The sequence below is a fragment of the Branchiostoma lanceolatum genome, chromosome 5 (assembly GCF_035083965.1).
Source record: "Branchiostoma lanceolatum isolate klBraLanc5 chromosome 5, klBraLanc5.hap2, whole genome shotgun sequence".
In the NCBI taxonomy this organism is placed as follows: Eukaryota; Metazoa; Chordata; class Leptocardii; order Amphioxiformes; family Branchiostomatidae; genus Branchiostoma; species Branchiostoma lanceolatum.
This window is the reverse complement of record NC_089726.1, coordinates 18,916,996-18,933,294: the sequence shown is the minus strand read 5'-3', so window position 1 is coordinate 18,933,294 and position 16,299 is coordinate 18,916,996. Positions and strand designations below refer to the sequence as shown.

General features: G+C 39.9%; 1 protein-coding gene across 2 annotated transcripts; it reads left to right on the top strand.

Annotated features, from left to right (window-relative positions):
- Positions 1–212: 212 nt before the first annotated feature.
- Positions 213–15,930, top strand: LOC136435582 (3-beta-hydroxysteroid-Delta(8),Delta(7)-isomerase-like). 2 transcript variants are annotated; one of them, XM_066429203.1, is made up of 4 exons: positions 213–457; positions 1,831–2,013; positions 2,687–2,723; positions 14,576–15,930. In XM_066429203.1, exons 1-4 carry the CDS (start codon positions 340–342, stop codon positions 14,928–14,930), a joined length of 693 nt encoding a protein of 230 aa, XP_066285300.1. In that variant the 5' UTR covers positions 213–339; the 3' UTR covers positions 14,931–15,930. The 2 variants fall into 2 exon arrangements, with proteins under 2 accessions (XP_066285300.1, XP_066285301.1); XM_066429204.1 differs by lacking the exon at positions 14,576–15,930 and adding an exon at positions 3,658–4,494 and having other exon boundaries at positions 217–457.
- Positions 15,931–16,299: the final 369 nt, after the last annotated feature.

The following is a 16,299-nucleotide window of genomic DNA, read 5'->3' as shown; positions in this document are numbered from 1 at the left end:
ATAAATATATGTGGTTAGTTCTAAATATTTATGTGTAACTTATGCAATTATCTAGTAAAATAGTACACAAACTAACTTTAATGTGCTAATATTTCGTTGAACTGTGTTGTTTGGGCAGTTTTTCTAGCCTATTTTGATAATTTTCATCCCTATTTTTTAAAGAAATATTCCTCATCCGATCAGGAATCAGCCAATCAGGAGCCAGACACTCAGTTCGAACCACTTCCGCGTTTTCCGACCTCTAGATCAGTGTGCAGAGTGCATGCCAGAGTCTCGAGACCTGGAAATAGGAAGATCTCCGATATTTTCGGAAACTTGCATTCTGTTTTACGTTCCAAGATGGTGGAAAACGTCAGCACACACCCCTACCTGCCGCCGGGCTTGAAGCTCCCGTGCGGATATGTGGAGAACGACAAGTCCATTCTGGAGCTGCTGGGTGTTTTCTTCGGGCTCACAGGTGAGCATGCTAGTAGTAGCATAAATTATCCGAAAATGTGTGACGTTATATATCTCCTGCCGTTGCATGTCGATTCTATTACAGATTCTCCACGATGTTTTCATCCTTGGGAAAATCAAAGGCCAATGCAATATAATTTTGCCATTTTTTTATACAAAAAAGCAGACCTCCTTGCTTAAACACAGAGGCCCAGTAACCTACCTTGTGGTACCATTCTTGTGACCCAAGCTTGCTGACAAGAGAATGAAATAATCAATTACTAGTTAGCCTAGTCTTTCACTCAATTTCTGTCATTTACTGAGTTGCAGTACTTCTACTAGTAGTAGTGCAAAGGTAAAGCTGTTCAAGGTACTAGTACATCACCTGTCTATTGCAGTAAGACAAGTTAAAGTTATTGATTGATTGTTTGATTGATTGATTGATTGATAAGGGGTCCAATAAGCTAATAGACTTATGACTTTGCTTGAGAACAAATATAATAACCTGTTGATAACCATTTCAGCTGTGGTGATGGTGAGTACCTGGATCTACTCCGGCAGGAATGCAAAGGTGAAGCTGCCCACAGTAGTGACAGCGCCTGTCTACTGCAGTAAGGGGTCCAGTATGCTGCCTTGTGGTACCCATGTGTGAAATGGCTTTACAAATAGAATAACCTGTTAATATATTAACCATTTCAGCTGTGGTGATGGTGAGCACCTGGATCTACTCCGGCAGTAATACGAAGGTGAAGCTGTCCACAGCACAGTGCCTGTCTACTGTAGTAATAAGGGGTCCAGTATGCTGCCTTGTGGTACCCCTTGTGTGAAATGGCTTTACAAACAGAATAACCTGTTAAACACCATTTCAGCTGTGGTGATGGTGAGCACCTGGATCTACTCCGGCAGTAATACGAAGGTGAAGCTGTCCACAGTACAGTGCCTGTCTACTGTAGTTAGGAGTCCAGAATGCTGCCTTGTGGTACCCTGTGTGTGAAATGACTTTACAAATAGAACAACCTGTTAATAACCATTTCAGCTCTGGTGATGGTGGGTATACCTGGATCTACTCCGGCAGTATTACTATTAGTACAAGAAGTGAAGCTGTCCACAGTACAGTGCCTGTCTACTGTAGTAAGGGGTCCAGTATGCTGCCTTGTGGTACCCATGTGTGAAATGGCTTTACAAATAGAATAACCTGTTAATATATTAACCATTTCAGCTGTGGTGATGGTGAGCACCTGGATCTACTCCGGCAGTAATACGAAGGTGAAGCTGTCCACAGCACAGTACTAGTGCCTGTCTACTGTAGTAATAAGGGGTCCAGTATGCTGCCTTGTGGTACCCCATGTGTGAAATGGCTTTACAAACAGAATAACCTGTTAAACACCATTTCAGCTGTGGTGATGGTGAGCACCTGGATCTACTCCGGCAGTAATGCGAAGGTGAAGCTGTCCACGGTACAGCGCCTGACTGTCTGCTGGTTTGTGCTGTGCGGATGCATCCACTTGATCCTGGAGGGGTGGTTCAGTGTCTTCCACAACAGCATAGCTGGGGACCAATCCTTCCTGTCACAATTATGTAAGTGGTACTGGTATTCACAGGAGGAATAATGTAAATCTGAAAATGTTCCCATTTATTTTCACGCTGGCCCCACCACTGCAAAATGATTACATTGGGAATTATACATTTTCAATGTATTTATTTCTAACTGTACAACAGAATTGTTTCAACCATGAACTTAAAATACCACGAAAACTTCCTTTCCCTTCCTACAGCAAAATTAAGTCCATGCAAAAATAAAACTAAACAATATACTTGGAAGTTAAGTAAACACGAAGACTTCAAATATAGAATCATTTAACCTCCTTGCAAATATAGAGTCATTTGCTAGCTAGATAGTTAGATGATATGCTAGAAATAAAATCAAGGAGGTTATACTTATAGGCAGCCTATAACCTTCGTAAAACCAAGCCCTTCTAGCTTCAATGAAACTCAATAGAGTCAGGTTAGAAATATGCAATTCATGACTAGGCTTTCAGATTTATACCTGAATTCAAATAGTTACAATTATCACTATATGGAAGCTCACCTGTGTTGGTAGTAATCACAGAACAATGCAAAACTTTCTTCCAACACACGAGCAGTTACAATATACAGGCCTCTAGAGTTTTGTATGCTTCAACTTGTACCCAGCTGTTTTCTTTTGTTGGTTTGTAACTTGACTGTTTTCTTTTTCTTTTCGATGTTGCAGGGAAGGAGTACAGCAAGGCAGACAGTCGCTATGTCTCGTAAGTACTAGTAACCATTTTAACACCAAGTTAATTTCCTAGCATTACAATCACAAAGGTTTAATTACCTTTTTGTCATCACTTAAGTCTTTAAAACTGTTCCCCTGGCAATGCCCAAAATGACCCCACCCATTTTTTATGTTACAGTCATTATGAAACAAAGGACTATAAATAAGGAGTGTTGGTAGGTTTGGGGCTCATGAGAGAGTCAGGACACTCTGACAATAATTTCAAGAAAAATTTTAATGTTGCTGTGCAACAAGTACTACACTAGTAGCCCTTTTATTACCATCCAGTTGATAGTACTGCTACATGTATTCAACATGTTCATACAGCAGCTAAATGTTTTTCTTCTGTTTGCTGATGCTTACTTTTAATACTTTTGCCAGCTCTGTCTTATTGCTAACCATACTTTCAGTTCAACATCATTTTTAAGCCAACAGCATTCACCAAGGCATCAACAAAAAGAGTGTCTACTTATATGTCTCCTATGTTCAAACTCTTCTGCGTGGAGAAATGCTCACAGGGACAACTCAACACTTAGAAGGGAGAATGCAGCAAACAATAAAGAAGAAGTCAAGTGCTTCCTTTTCTTCCATCTATGTCTTCACTTCAAGCTTGTTGCTCTGTTCCATTGCAACTGCCGACCTTTTAGAAGAACAGAAGCGTTTGCTTTGTTTTTCAATTTTTGCTGACAAGACCAACCCTCCCTAGGGCCACACCTTCACTCTTAGAGGGGAGAATGCAGCAAACAAGAAAGAAGAAATCAAGTGCTTCCTTTTTTCCATCTATGTCTTCACCTCAAGCTTGTTGCTCTGTTCCATTGCAACTGCTGGCCTTTTAGAAGAACAGAAGCGTTTGCTTTGTTTTTGGCGACGCCTCAGGGGCGAGCCAAATTGTTCAATTTTTGCTGACAAGATAAACCCTCCCCTAGGGCTGACACCTTCACCGTCATGATGGAAACTGTGACCGCCTGGCTAGAGGGTCCGGGATGCCTCCTCATCGCCATGGGTTACGTCAACAACAACCCGAACCGCTACGTCCTACAGCTGCTCGTCTCCACCGGTCAGCTGTACGGTACGGTTCTCTACATCGGGAACGAGGTGAAGGATGGCTTCGTTCACGGTCCGCTGTGGGATCCGCTCTACTTCTGGTTCTACTTTGTGGTCATCAACAGCCCATGGGTGATCTTCCCCACCCTCCTGATGGTACAGTCCTGTAGGAGGATGGTACAGGCACAGGCGCAGATGGACAAGGCAGCGAAGGGGAAGAAGAAGAAGAACTAGAAAGTTAAAGTTAAAGTTGAAGCCACCTGCAGAAAAATTCTATACAGAAGTGCTCTAAAATTGAATAAAGAGCTGCTTTGCTGAATAGGAAGTCTAAGTCACATCTACGTGTATCAGACTTTGCCTTTTTTTTTGTATCAGTGTTGTTACCCACAACAAGTAGACTTGGATTGGAAGTTTTGACTTTATTTTTGTCGTGAGGGTGTACACAGTGTGTTAATCTTGTATGTGTCACAAATTGGTTATGAGATATTCATTCACACACAACAGCTGTCATAAGTTTTTCAAAATTTAAGCAGCTTGCTTAGCTATTATATAGCTAAAGAAAAGTATTTGGAAGTTGTGAAGTTCACCCAGTCACAATTGTTTTCTGAGCAGATTTTGATAATGATTGTTTGCTGTTAGTGTGTGCCACTTACACAGTGTGTAACGGACAATAAACATGAGACACTAAGCCTGTCTGAAGTTTTGCCTTTTACATTATATCAACTTGTCTTAAAGTCTATGTGATGCTTTCTCTCATCTCCCAAATAAACGTACCGGTACGTTTATTTTTTTCAGCCTCAAAATCCACCCAGTACGTTCTTATTTTGGACAGTACGTTTATTATTTTTTTGAAAATCAGAGTTTTGCTAACCTGGGATCCCATTGAAATTGAAAGTTTGGGTTTTCCTGCCCATATTTCCCCGGCATTTTGCTATTTTTCGGCCAAGCGGCGTTGATTTCCCTGCCGCTATGACCCGCCCTTTGTGAAATCCCGGCGTAACTCGTAACGTATCGGTAGATCTCTATGACACTGTCTACAAAGTCAACGTTGTTATTGGGAGAAAATAAGAAGCCACACTGACGTTTTGAAATGTAATTCTTTTTGTATAAACAACTTTGACAGTCTCTGTTTACATCGTAAACTAAAGCACGCTGATCAGAAAAAAAATATACATGCCAGCGGCGCACAGTGTTTCAAGTACGTTTAACGCATGTAACGTTAAATTTCTCTACTCACGTGAGATACAGTCCTTCACAAAATGAAAATATAACAACAACAACCAAAAAAAAACAGTGTCTTAGCATCAAAAACTGTGTAATTACTTTCAATATATATCAAAACATTTCAATCCTACCACAAACATGGAAATTTAGCGCTTGGAGAATCGCCACAGTATTAGTAAAGTGAGTAACGCATTGGACGTCAGTGACTCTGGCCGTGGGAACGTTTTGTCATGGAAGAGCTCACTTCGAAGAAGGGGAAACAACTTTTTTTATGTACAAATAAAACTTCTTTCCCTTGGACAGAAATATGTTTTGCATTTTTACAAAGAGAATTTTAATATCAAAGTCTATATATAAAATTGAATTGCAATCTAGTCACCGTTATTATCACTTAAAAATGCTTTAGAAAAGATCACCCCTCTACAGAAAGAATACCAGGGCTTTCTAGGAATATGGGTGAAACTTTCTGTTAGCCCCGCCCCTTTCTGTCTGCGGCGCCGCTGTGTCTAGCTCAACTTTTCATGTGTAACATGAGAACCTTGTGCTTTGTGGCAACATTGGAAAAGGCATGAGGTTTTCACAAATTTGTTGACAATTTAGTTTCTCAAAATTAATGTTTTTTGCTACATACAAGGGTGATTTGTGGATTTTAAATCATTTGGATTGCAACAACAAAAACCAGAACATTATATAATATTGTCCTTGATATAATATGATAATGTCCTTGATACAACACAATAATTTGTGGCATGTAATGTTTACAAATCGTAATTGTTTACAAATCTGTATTTCTATATGTAATGCATATAAGATAAAAGGAAAGTAGGGAAAGATAAAAAGTTACATCATATACATGTCATAGTTCTTCCTTTTCTCTATGGCTTTTACAAATAAGTAATAACTTACCTGTGATGACCATATATTCAGGATATTGAAATATTCTGTTCATGTTCTAAATGTTGATACATTTGTTTAAAAACAAAGAGTAGACTTTGAAAGTGTTGCCCATCCAAGTGAACCGAGCAGTTTGGCGACTACTTGTCGTGTTTTGATTTTATGTCAGTATATACATGTACAACAATTTTCCTTGATCACTTGCTTCAAGTTCCAAGTAGAAAATGCATGTATCATGTATATTTGCACTTGTTGAATTTGAAAGCACCGTTGGCCCCCGGTTAGGGTTCATAGCGGAGAACCTATGCCCAATTTTTCAACATTACTACTATATTTTTTTGAAGTGGCAAGCAAGAAGATGAACAAGATGTGTGCAGTTATTCTGTTCAATATTTATACACTTTACTGGTATGGTCCTCAGACAGGCATAAATGAATAAAGAGAGCCTACAGCTACCTTATCATCTTCTTTCCCTCGGACACAGTTTATCTGTAAATTTGGTTAAATTTCCGGGGGGGTATGTTTATTCCGGGGGGTACGTTTATTAGATTTTGAAAATTTGTCCGGGGGGTATGTTTATTCCGGGGGGTATGTTTATTTGGGAGATGAGAGTTATTGACTGGCTGTACTAACTGGAGATTTATTCTATTAGACAACAAAGTGGCCTTTTGTTGCCCCAGCTTTTTTCATGCATTCTCTCAATACCAATGTCAATAAAAGTATATTGCATCCTATATATTTAATGTATCTGCCTAAAACTGTCTCTCAACAGTTAACTTTTCCTATATATCTGCCTAAATGTCTCTATACAGATAATGTTTGTTACATGTATGGAGAATTGACAAAGACAGTCAAGGTCTGAATAACTCAATAAGCAGACTCATTATGAATCTGAATGAATATGAGGAAACTTGTGAGATAAACTGATATATAACTGTTTGTTGTTTGTATTGCATCCCTGGTAAACCTCCTCAAGGCATAACACACCAGGTTTGTACTGAAGAGTACAAGTTGCATATCTGGACAGATTTACATTCCACTCACACTGAATTCTCTGAAGATGATAAATTTGCCCCTCTATGGTCACCAAGTCTGCAATATTCTACTGCAAGTCTGGCAAATGTCCTTCCAACGTCAGGATGTGTTGTACACTGACAAAGATACTCCTCTTCATCAATAGTTCCTGTTCAATTTGACTGATAGCCGAGGCAATTATGCGAGAATCTGATGTACCATGACCATAGATATGCTCCGTCATTTGCAGTGCTTGTTGAAGGTGTCTGATTCCTTTCCTGGAATCACCCAGATGATGCCAGGCAGCCCCGATGCATCTAAGTGAGTCAGCAGTGTCAGGATGTGCCTTATCCTGACCGTATATACTTCTGTTCATCTGGAATGCCTGCTCGTGGTAATTGATTGCTTTTCTGTAATCACCCAGACACTGCCAAGCTTTCCCTATGTTGTTGAGAGATTTGGCAATTTCATAATGTTCTGTGCCAAGACCATAGATACTCTTGAACATCTGTAGTGCCTGTTCATTGTAGCTGATGGCTGACCTGTAGTCACCTATATGAAACCAGGCCATCCCCAAGTTGACGAGTGAGCCAGCAATGTCAGTATGTGATGTACTTTGACCATAGATACTCTTGTACATATGTAGTGCCTCCTCAGCATAGTTTTTTGCTTTTCGGTAGTTGCCCAGATTCTGCCAAATTGTCCCCATGTTCTGAAGTGACATGGCAATGTCAGAATGCACGGCAGTTGGACCATAGATACTTCTGAACATCTGTGATGCCTTCACCATGTAGTTCATAGCTTTGCTATCATCACCATATGCATACCAGGCCATGCCCATGTTGTTAAGTGTAGTAGCTATGGAGGCATGTGCGGTGCCTGGATTATAGATACACTGCATCATCTGCAGTGCCTGTTCGTAGTAGCTAATGGCTTTTTTGTAATCACCCAGTTGCTGCCAGATTGACCCCACGTTGGTGTATAACCCGACAATGTCACGATGTACTGCACTCTGACCATGGACAATCCTAAACATTTTAAGTGCCAAATCATAGTAGCTGATGGCTTTTTTGAAATCACCAAAATTCTGCCAGTCTACCCCCAGATTGTTTAGTGAGTCAGCAATGTCAGGATGTGCTGCACTCGGGCCATAGATTCTCCTGCACATCTGTAGTGCCTCTTCATGGCAGCTGATTGCTTTTCTGTGATCACCCATTGAGTGCCATTCACTGCCCATGTTGTTAAGTATGGTGGCCATGCCAGGATATGGTGTGCTCTGACCATTGATACCTCTGTAAATATTTAGTGCTTGTTGGTAATAGCTGATTGCTTTCCTGCTATCACCCAGATGGTGCCAAGCTATTCCCATGTTGTTGAGTGGCATGGCAATGTCTGCATGTGGTGTGTTTGGACTACATAAACTCCTATACATCTGTAATGCCTCTTCAAGATAGCTGATAGCTCTCTTTTGATCACCCAAGTCACCCCACGCTTGCCCCAAGCTGTTGAGTGACTGGGCAATGTGATAATGCACTGCACTCTGACCATAGATACTTCTGTACATCTGTAATACCTCTTCGAGGATGCAGATAGCTTTTCGGTATTTATCCACCTTCCTCCAGGCTTGTCCAAGATAATTGTAGAGTACAAAAACCTTCTCAGTGTTTACCACTTTCGTCAGGTTACAGGCCTCATTGAAGTAACTGATAGCTAGTCTGTATTTGCATAGCTCGAAGTACATAATTCCTTGTGTAAAAGGAGAACTGTCATAGAAATCAGAGGAAGAACATAGAACTGGCATCTTCCCAGACCATTTGGACAAAACACTTTTGAGAGGCACTGCTGTATAGTAGTACCTGAAAAGCTGTTTGACATTTGGTATGTAAAAAACATGTTCCAGAGCATTTGATTGTAATTCCTCATCTTTCTGTGGAGATGATTCCTGACCAGGTGGTTCTGTTTCCATTGAAGCCAAAGCTGACAAAGTTTCCCTCTGTCCACCATTTGCAATGTAGGTTCTGAGCCTAAGTTCTGCTGAAATGCTAGTGAGCACTGTCAGGTGGTGTGCATTGTCGGGACTGAGAACTTGTTGTTTTTCCATTTCTTCTATTGCCCTCCAAACTGTAGTAGCAGTGATTCTGGAAGAAAGGGCTAGACAGTCCACTGCTACAGCTGGAAAGCGATAGAGTTCTTTCTTTACATCCATCATCCTTGCTGTGATTGTTTCATCATTTTTGCAGTGCCGTTTGATGTCATCCTTGAATGTCTCCTGTGCCAGTTGTATAGCCATTCTACTTCCATCAGCTTGCAATGTCTTTATTGTGATAGCCATGTACGTGTCTAACAAGTGTTTGTCCCCTGCTATCAGGCACGGATTTCTTAAGATAGTGGCAAGGTGATATCCCTCCTTCAAGTAGAATGTTACATCATCTAGTAGTTTTGCAACCATCTTTTCTGGGGTGCAGATGAGTTCACTGGGTGGTTCATTCATAGTTCCTTGCCTACCCAGTGGAGTCTTGCTTGCCTTTGGCATGGAGCCATCAAATGCAAACCCACGTGGTGTAACCGAGTCATAATACCAGTTGTCGAGCGGATTCTCAGAGTGGAAGTCATTTAGACATCTTATTCCCATTGCTGGGAGAATGGTTTCTCCAAGACTGACCACCTTGAGATGTAAGTAGTTAGTAAGGTTGCGGAAATACACAAGATATTCTTCACTTGCTTCTTCTACCAAGATGGCAAACTCCAAGTCTGAGTATGGAGTTACCAGTCCCGTGGCCTGTGAACCCAAACCTATCAGGGCATACTTACAAGGTGGTGGACCCATCAACCCGATACACTCCTCTACAAGCTGGCTGATGAACTCCTTCCTTTGTTTCACAATGTTCTCAAACATATGCCTGACAGCCTGAGCTCGTTTTGTCTCTATCTCTTTGACACATGGGTTTTCCTGATCATATGCATAGGGATCCAGCTGCTGGTCAATGGTTTCCATCTCTAGCTTGATCTGGTCCCGCATCTCCTTCAACTGTTTCTTGTGTGGTTCTGTACCATCTTTAATCACATTGCAATGAATGTCTAAGGTGTATTTGAGAAATGTCTTCTCTACTTCTTTGATAGCTGTCACTATTTTACTATTGAGAACTTCATCCTTTGATCTGGCTTTTGCAGCATTGTAGAGTGCTGCTGCTTTGACAAAGTCTCCCCCATCTCCTGTCTGTTGACCTCGTTTCCTGTAGACATCCCCCAACTTGCACAGGGGCTTCACCTCTCTCTGGTACTGCTGGACTGAGGAATCTAGGAAGAAATTTGATGTTGTGCATTTCTCCCTTGTGTTAAAATTACTATTCTGGTGTACATGTGTAAACACATCTTTCTTCATTCAAATTTACCGGGGAAAATAAAGCTACAGGGTAAATTTCCAGACAACTCCAAAAGTCTAGATCTTGTGTTCTATATACTTATTAGTAACCAGCCTGTGATACAACCCTTTTTTTAATTTTAAAGGGCCATGAACAACAATCATGTATGATTTCTTTATAATCTGTTAATTATATTTTTCATAGAGTAAGGCCACACCAATTTAATTTCTTGGTTAACGGATTTTTATTTTCCAAAAAAACTTTTAGATAAAAAAAGCCTTCTTCTGTTTTCATGATTTTTTTTTTCAAATTTTTTTTTTTTTTTGGGAAAATAGAAATCCGTTAACCAAGAAATTGAATTGGTGCAGCCTAAGATTGAATTAAGAAGAAAGATTAGAATGGCTGTGTCATCATCATCATATTTGAATTCAGATTTATGCATCACATAATTTTCACTTGAGTTTCCCCTTACCTCTTACATGTACCATCTTGAGTGCGGCTGCAAAGTGCTGCTCTGCTGAGTCCAGGTCTGCCATGGCAAGGGAGGATTCACCTTCCTTAAGGCAGTCCGTGTACTGACTTTGAATTAAAGGCAGGGCTTTGTGTTACTGTACAGAGACTGTCATTAGCATAAATGAACATGTATCACATATAAGAATTATAAACTTCTTGTCCATATCAAAGATCAAGTCAATAGCTAATACATATATATAATATGTTGTATTTTTACCTTTAGCACACTGAAGTTAGGCATTTGGCTACCAATTATCTATTGGTTACACGGTTATAATTAGGTAGTAGGGAGAAGGTTAAAAGTTATTGGCACTTCAGTAAGACATCACTCACCTGTCCATGGGGTCTTCTTCAAGTCTTCCAGTCGCTACACTGGTCAATACTGGTGCTTTTGCTTTGCTGTAAAATGCAAATTATCAAATTATGATTAAGGCAGTATTAATGTTACACTGGTAGCATTCCATTGGTATTAAATAACTGACAGACCCTCAGCATTCTCTTTTGTCCACTTTGTGAAAATGTGTCTGCTCACAAAAGTGTGGTATGGATGGCCAATAGCAGATATAGATTACGCCCTTACTAATAATGCTCCTACATTTTGGACGTCCTATGTTCCTACACCACTATGTTCCTACATTCCGCCACCCCTGCATTTCTATGCCGGTGCGTTTCAACACCCGTATAAAGTTCTGACGCCAGTATGTTACGGTTAGAGTTAGGGGGTGTTGGAACAAAGTCGTGTCCAAAAATAGCCTATTGGTTGTAGCCCATGAAAGAGGCTACTAGTATTAGATTTTACATTTTGAAAAAGGAAAGATATTTTTCCCACCTTGGTGTGCCTGGATGGAGATGATGGTCCTGGACAACATTTGTGCTTGTGGTGTTCCTCAACTTGTGCCCCACATTTGATCTTCCTTGTCTCATTCTTGACTTGTTTCTTGATGGTCTCTGTATGACGGGATTTAATCAACATTTGTCATTCTTTTATATGCCACACAGCAGTCTGTGCTCTTACCATCCTGATATATCTTTAAACACTGACATTGATTGAACAAGTAATATCAAAGACAGCTAAGTTTTTACATGACATAGCTAATTAACGGCATATCTTGCTTTTCGCACATTTACATAACATGTGTGCATTTACTAGACTAAGAACTTTTTGCATTCAACAAGCTACCTTTTGCCTTTAACTACCCAATGTTGATATCATCAAATGAATTTTAAGATTTTGTGTTGAAATTGGTGATTCATTGGCCTGTTGGTGATTTTGAGTCACACTAACACACATGTACATTATGAATTAATAGCCATTTGCATCATTAATTATGCAATGAGCAAAACATTTCTTTTTTGTAATTAGGGTCAGGGAATCAAATGCAAAAAGATGGAAATTTGAATGTCGACAATGAAGTCATATAAACTCACCCAACATAAACTTACCCTTTTCAATTCTTCCCTGATCTTTTCTGCATACAAGATACGATGGTGAAGAATCCGTTCTATGTCAGGCCGGGCCAGGTCCTCAGATTTTGCCAGAGCCCTGTAGTACATGGCAGCTGCCTTGGAGAACTGGGATATGTCAGGGGTTTTCCGGCCTTTCTCGAGGTAGAAATCTCCAAGTGATTTTAGAACCTCAAGCTCTAAGAACGCATCACCGTTTGCCACGGCCATCACTAACGTTTCTGTGTAAGTCTCCTCAAATGAAGATTTTCTGGCACTTCTATCTAATTTTTCTAAAATTTCTGCCACTCTTGTGACATTGCTGTCAACAGTACCCCAGTAGTTTGGTGACAACCACTCGTACTGTGGAGTGTACCCTTTCAGCAGTTGTATGGAGAGTTTCTCCATGTAGCCAATGCGATGTTCAAGTACTAGACTAAGTGTATCTCCCATGTCTGAAACTGTACAGCAAAACAAGGCAGCAGCATACAAGGCAGAAGCCTTGTCAAACTCAGCTGATTCTTTACTAAGCTTTCCTTTTTGAAGATGCAGGTCTCCAAGACATTTTAGGACCTCTACCTCCATACAGCGATCCATTCCAACAATGGCTTCTCTCAGTGCTTGCCCATATGCGACTTCTTGACTATTTTGACTATCAACCAACAAGTGCAAGTCTTGTAACTTGTCTGCTAGGCTTGCCCCATTTATATCTGACATATTTCTGTTTTTATTTTGTGATAAGTCATCAAAGAATATCATTTGTCCTAGGTGACTGTGGTATTGAGGTCACCTGAGTTAGTGCGTGCAGAAAGGTAGCTGCTCCAGACCCTTGCAACTCAGCCCCATCAATTTTATGATCACTATTCATCCTTTGGGACTGCAAAGACTGAAAGAGAGAGAAGTCAGTGACCAAATAACAAAGGACGATAACACTTGTCTAGTACCTCAGGAGAGATTCATTACTTTGGGCATAGGTATCATTTGTTAGTGTTAGGGTAAATGTATCATCTATATATTTGTTAACTACTATGATATCATTTTTTTTTTTTAAATTGCAGTAACAAACTTTTGTTTTCAGATACACTTGCTGAAAGTGCCAAAAATGTGGTCATGGAATAATTGGAAATGGAGAGAGATTCAGACCAGATTGATTGATTACCTTATAATATTTAACCATAGGTGCATTTGTGTGTCAACACAAATTGGCATGAAAACATCTTCTATTATAGTGAAATCAATCATAGAATTGATTAACTGTTTTCAACCTTCTTACCCTGAAAACGTTTTTGCCTTGAGGTATTTAAGCAAGCCAAAAGAAATCACAAGCGCCATATTTATATATATACGCCAAAAATAGTTACTCAAGCAACTGGATAAAATTTTGAAACAGTCAGACGTTTCAGACAGCATCCGCTATCTTTCGTCAGTGACTAAAGAAAGATCTGGTAGAACTAGGTTTTATGCCAAAACTCTGAATATATGTTAATGAAGTGAAGACAATTTCAGATGGCTCAATAGAATAGTATCTAACTCTAGGTCACCTGCCTTGGTATAAACTTGCCTGTTTCTCCATCAAAAGAGTACTAGTGGTAGTCTGGCAACTGCAGTTCTCTGGAATTCCTTATAATTACTGTTTAACTGTTTAAGTTAGGATTTTTCCTGCGTCATGGCTAGGACACAGACAATACTGTGACAGTCCTAAGTCAGCAGAACATTTTATGACTGCCACTGTATACGTAAACACTTGACTAGGGTAAAGGTCACTTATCACATGCTTACATGTACATCATTGATTACTGAGTTTGATCTGTTCTGTGGGTCCTTTTCCCATAGTAGAGGCATGTAAGATTTGAGAACCGTAGGATTGTGGCTAATCCTTCAAAGTGAAGTTATGTTTGTTTTTTTCCATTTTTTTAACGCAGCCCACCATAATACTGTCCAAGTAGGACACACCAATTCAATTTCTTGGTTATTGAATTTGCAATTGCCTACTCCTTTTTTTTCTTATCAGAAACAACATAAATTGTGCTGAAATGGGTTGGTGGAATTAGCTGTCCGATCCGATCGGCGGAAACAGCTGTCCGGTTCGATTTTGGGGTGGAAAAAAACAGTCTGACTGTACATGTGTCTGCGTGGGGTTGCGCCCCATAGCAGAAATTGATGAAAGTACATTCAAGCAGTTTGATGTTTTACTGCATGTCATGACTTCCGTCGATCGGACAAGACAGCTAATTTCACCAACCATACTGAAATGCTGATATATTTCGGACCCTTATAATTCAAATCTATGTATTTGTATTGCTCCATGATGAATCCAAATACTTACCTGTATCAATCTTACCTTATCCAGTGCCGACAACTTCACCGTTGTCATGGAGAGCATCACAGCGTTCCTGGAGGGCCCAGGATCCTTCCTTGCGGCCTGGTCCATCCTTGAGAACAAGCCCTCCCGCTACCTCCTCCAACTCCTTGTGTCCACTGGACAGCTCTACGGAGACATCCTGTATTACACTATAGAATACAAGGACGGCTTCGTACACGGTCCCATGTGGCATCCACTGTACTTCTGGTTCTATTTCATGTTCCTGAACAGCTTTTGGATCGTCATTCCATTCTGTCTGATGGTTCAGGCCTGTGGTAAAGTCAGTCAGGCTCAGTCTGCGTTAGATAAAACTGGCGCTGGTAAAAATAAGAAGTCCAAGTAATTCTACCTGTTGTGTGTAAAGCCTCCCTCTCACTGGACCCGCGGCATGCTGGCCATGTCGGTGCATTCTTAACTGGATGTGTGTTACCCGTGACTTTATAATGGGAATATCATTCAAAACGTATGGCCCAAACGACAACAAAACACACAAAGCTTTGAAAAATTCGTTTTTGTCGATGAAATTCGTTTAGTGCTTTGTCAATTTGATTGGCCACAGGGACACCGCCAGCATGCTGCGGGCCAGTGAGAGGGGGGCTTAAGACATAATATGGAGGTGATAGAAAGCTATGAGTGCAATTTTACAATATGACTATACTAACGGTGGATGTGTAACTATTTCGGAAGAAATTCTATTTCATGATCAGGAGTGATACTGTAAATCTATTTAATATTGCGGTTGGTAATTTTAGCGGTTGGGAGAAAAAGAGACTAGTTCACTGTATTTAATTTCAACAGTGGGAACAGACATCACTGCCTCAAATGTTAGTGATCAAATATTTGCAAATGATGAAATTTTAGCAGTTGACTAGTGACCGTTAAAGTAGCTAGAAATAAGTTACCGTTAATAGATAAAGAATTACAGTATTTCCAAAATGTTTTACAGATATAGACATGCAAATAATGGTATCATGCATTTATGATACTAAAAAAAATCAGAAAGGATATTTTATGACCAACAAAGGAATCCATGATTAATTCTAAGGCTAACTAATGATAGTCATTTTATAACATAATGCTACTATCTCAAAATAGAGATTATTGACAAATCAATGAGTAGGAAATGCAAGTGCTTAATAATTGTGATACATGGTGTTACCCACCTGTAGTAATTCTGTATATCATTATGAACAGTCATTCTTGCACAAATTATGAAAAATTTATTTCCTTTACTGGGATTTTTCATGATGATGTTGTACCTACCTCGCATTTTATTATAAGTGCAATTGTTGTGACCAAAAGTATGGGATATCATCTGAACAAAGAACTAAATTAATTGAAAATTGGTGTCTCTCTCATCATTTCATACTCAACTATGGTGCTATATACTATCTTGTATATGGTCTGATTGTATATAACATTAGCCTGCACTGATTGGTCAATTCATTCTATCGGACCAATCAGCCTTGACATAACAAAGTGGCCACCTTTAGTTGCAGTTCTAGTTCAATCCGCTGAGTGGCGTCCTTGTACCGCAGCAAGTTGCAGAAGGGACTTGAACTGGAAAGCAGACATGATTAACGCTATCATTAACAAGCAGACAAAAGATAGGGAGACGCTTATAGCTGTAACTTGTGATGCATAAGGTGCTTTTGCTTCCATATCTTCTTCAAGTGTCAGAACGATCTTATAATCGTCTATCTCCAAATGTT

What these genes read in the sequence shown, in the direction of transcription:
- LOC136435582 (XM_066429203.1), top strand. Translation starts at nt 340, where the DNA reads ATGGTGGAAAACGTCAGCACACACCCCTACCTGCCGCCGGGCTTGAAG. An exon ending in TGTTTTCTTCGGGCTCACAG is followed by an intron (nt 458 to 1,830) that starts GTGAGCATGCTA and finishes ACACCATTTCAG; the next exon opens with CTGTGGTGATGGTGAGCACC. An exon ending in GCAGACAGTCGCTATGTCTC is followed by an intron (nt 2,724 to 14,575) that starts GTAAGTACTAGT and finishes TACCTTATCCAG; the next exon opens with TGCCGACAACTTCACCGTTG.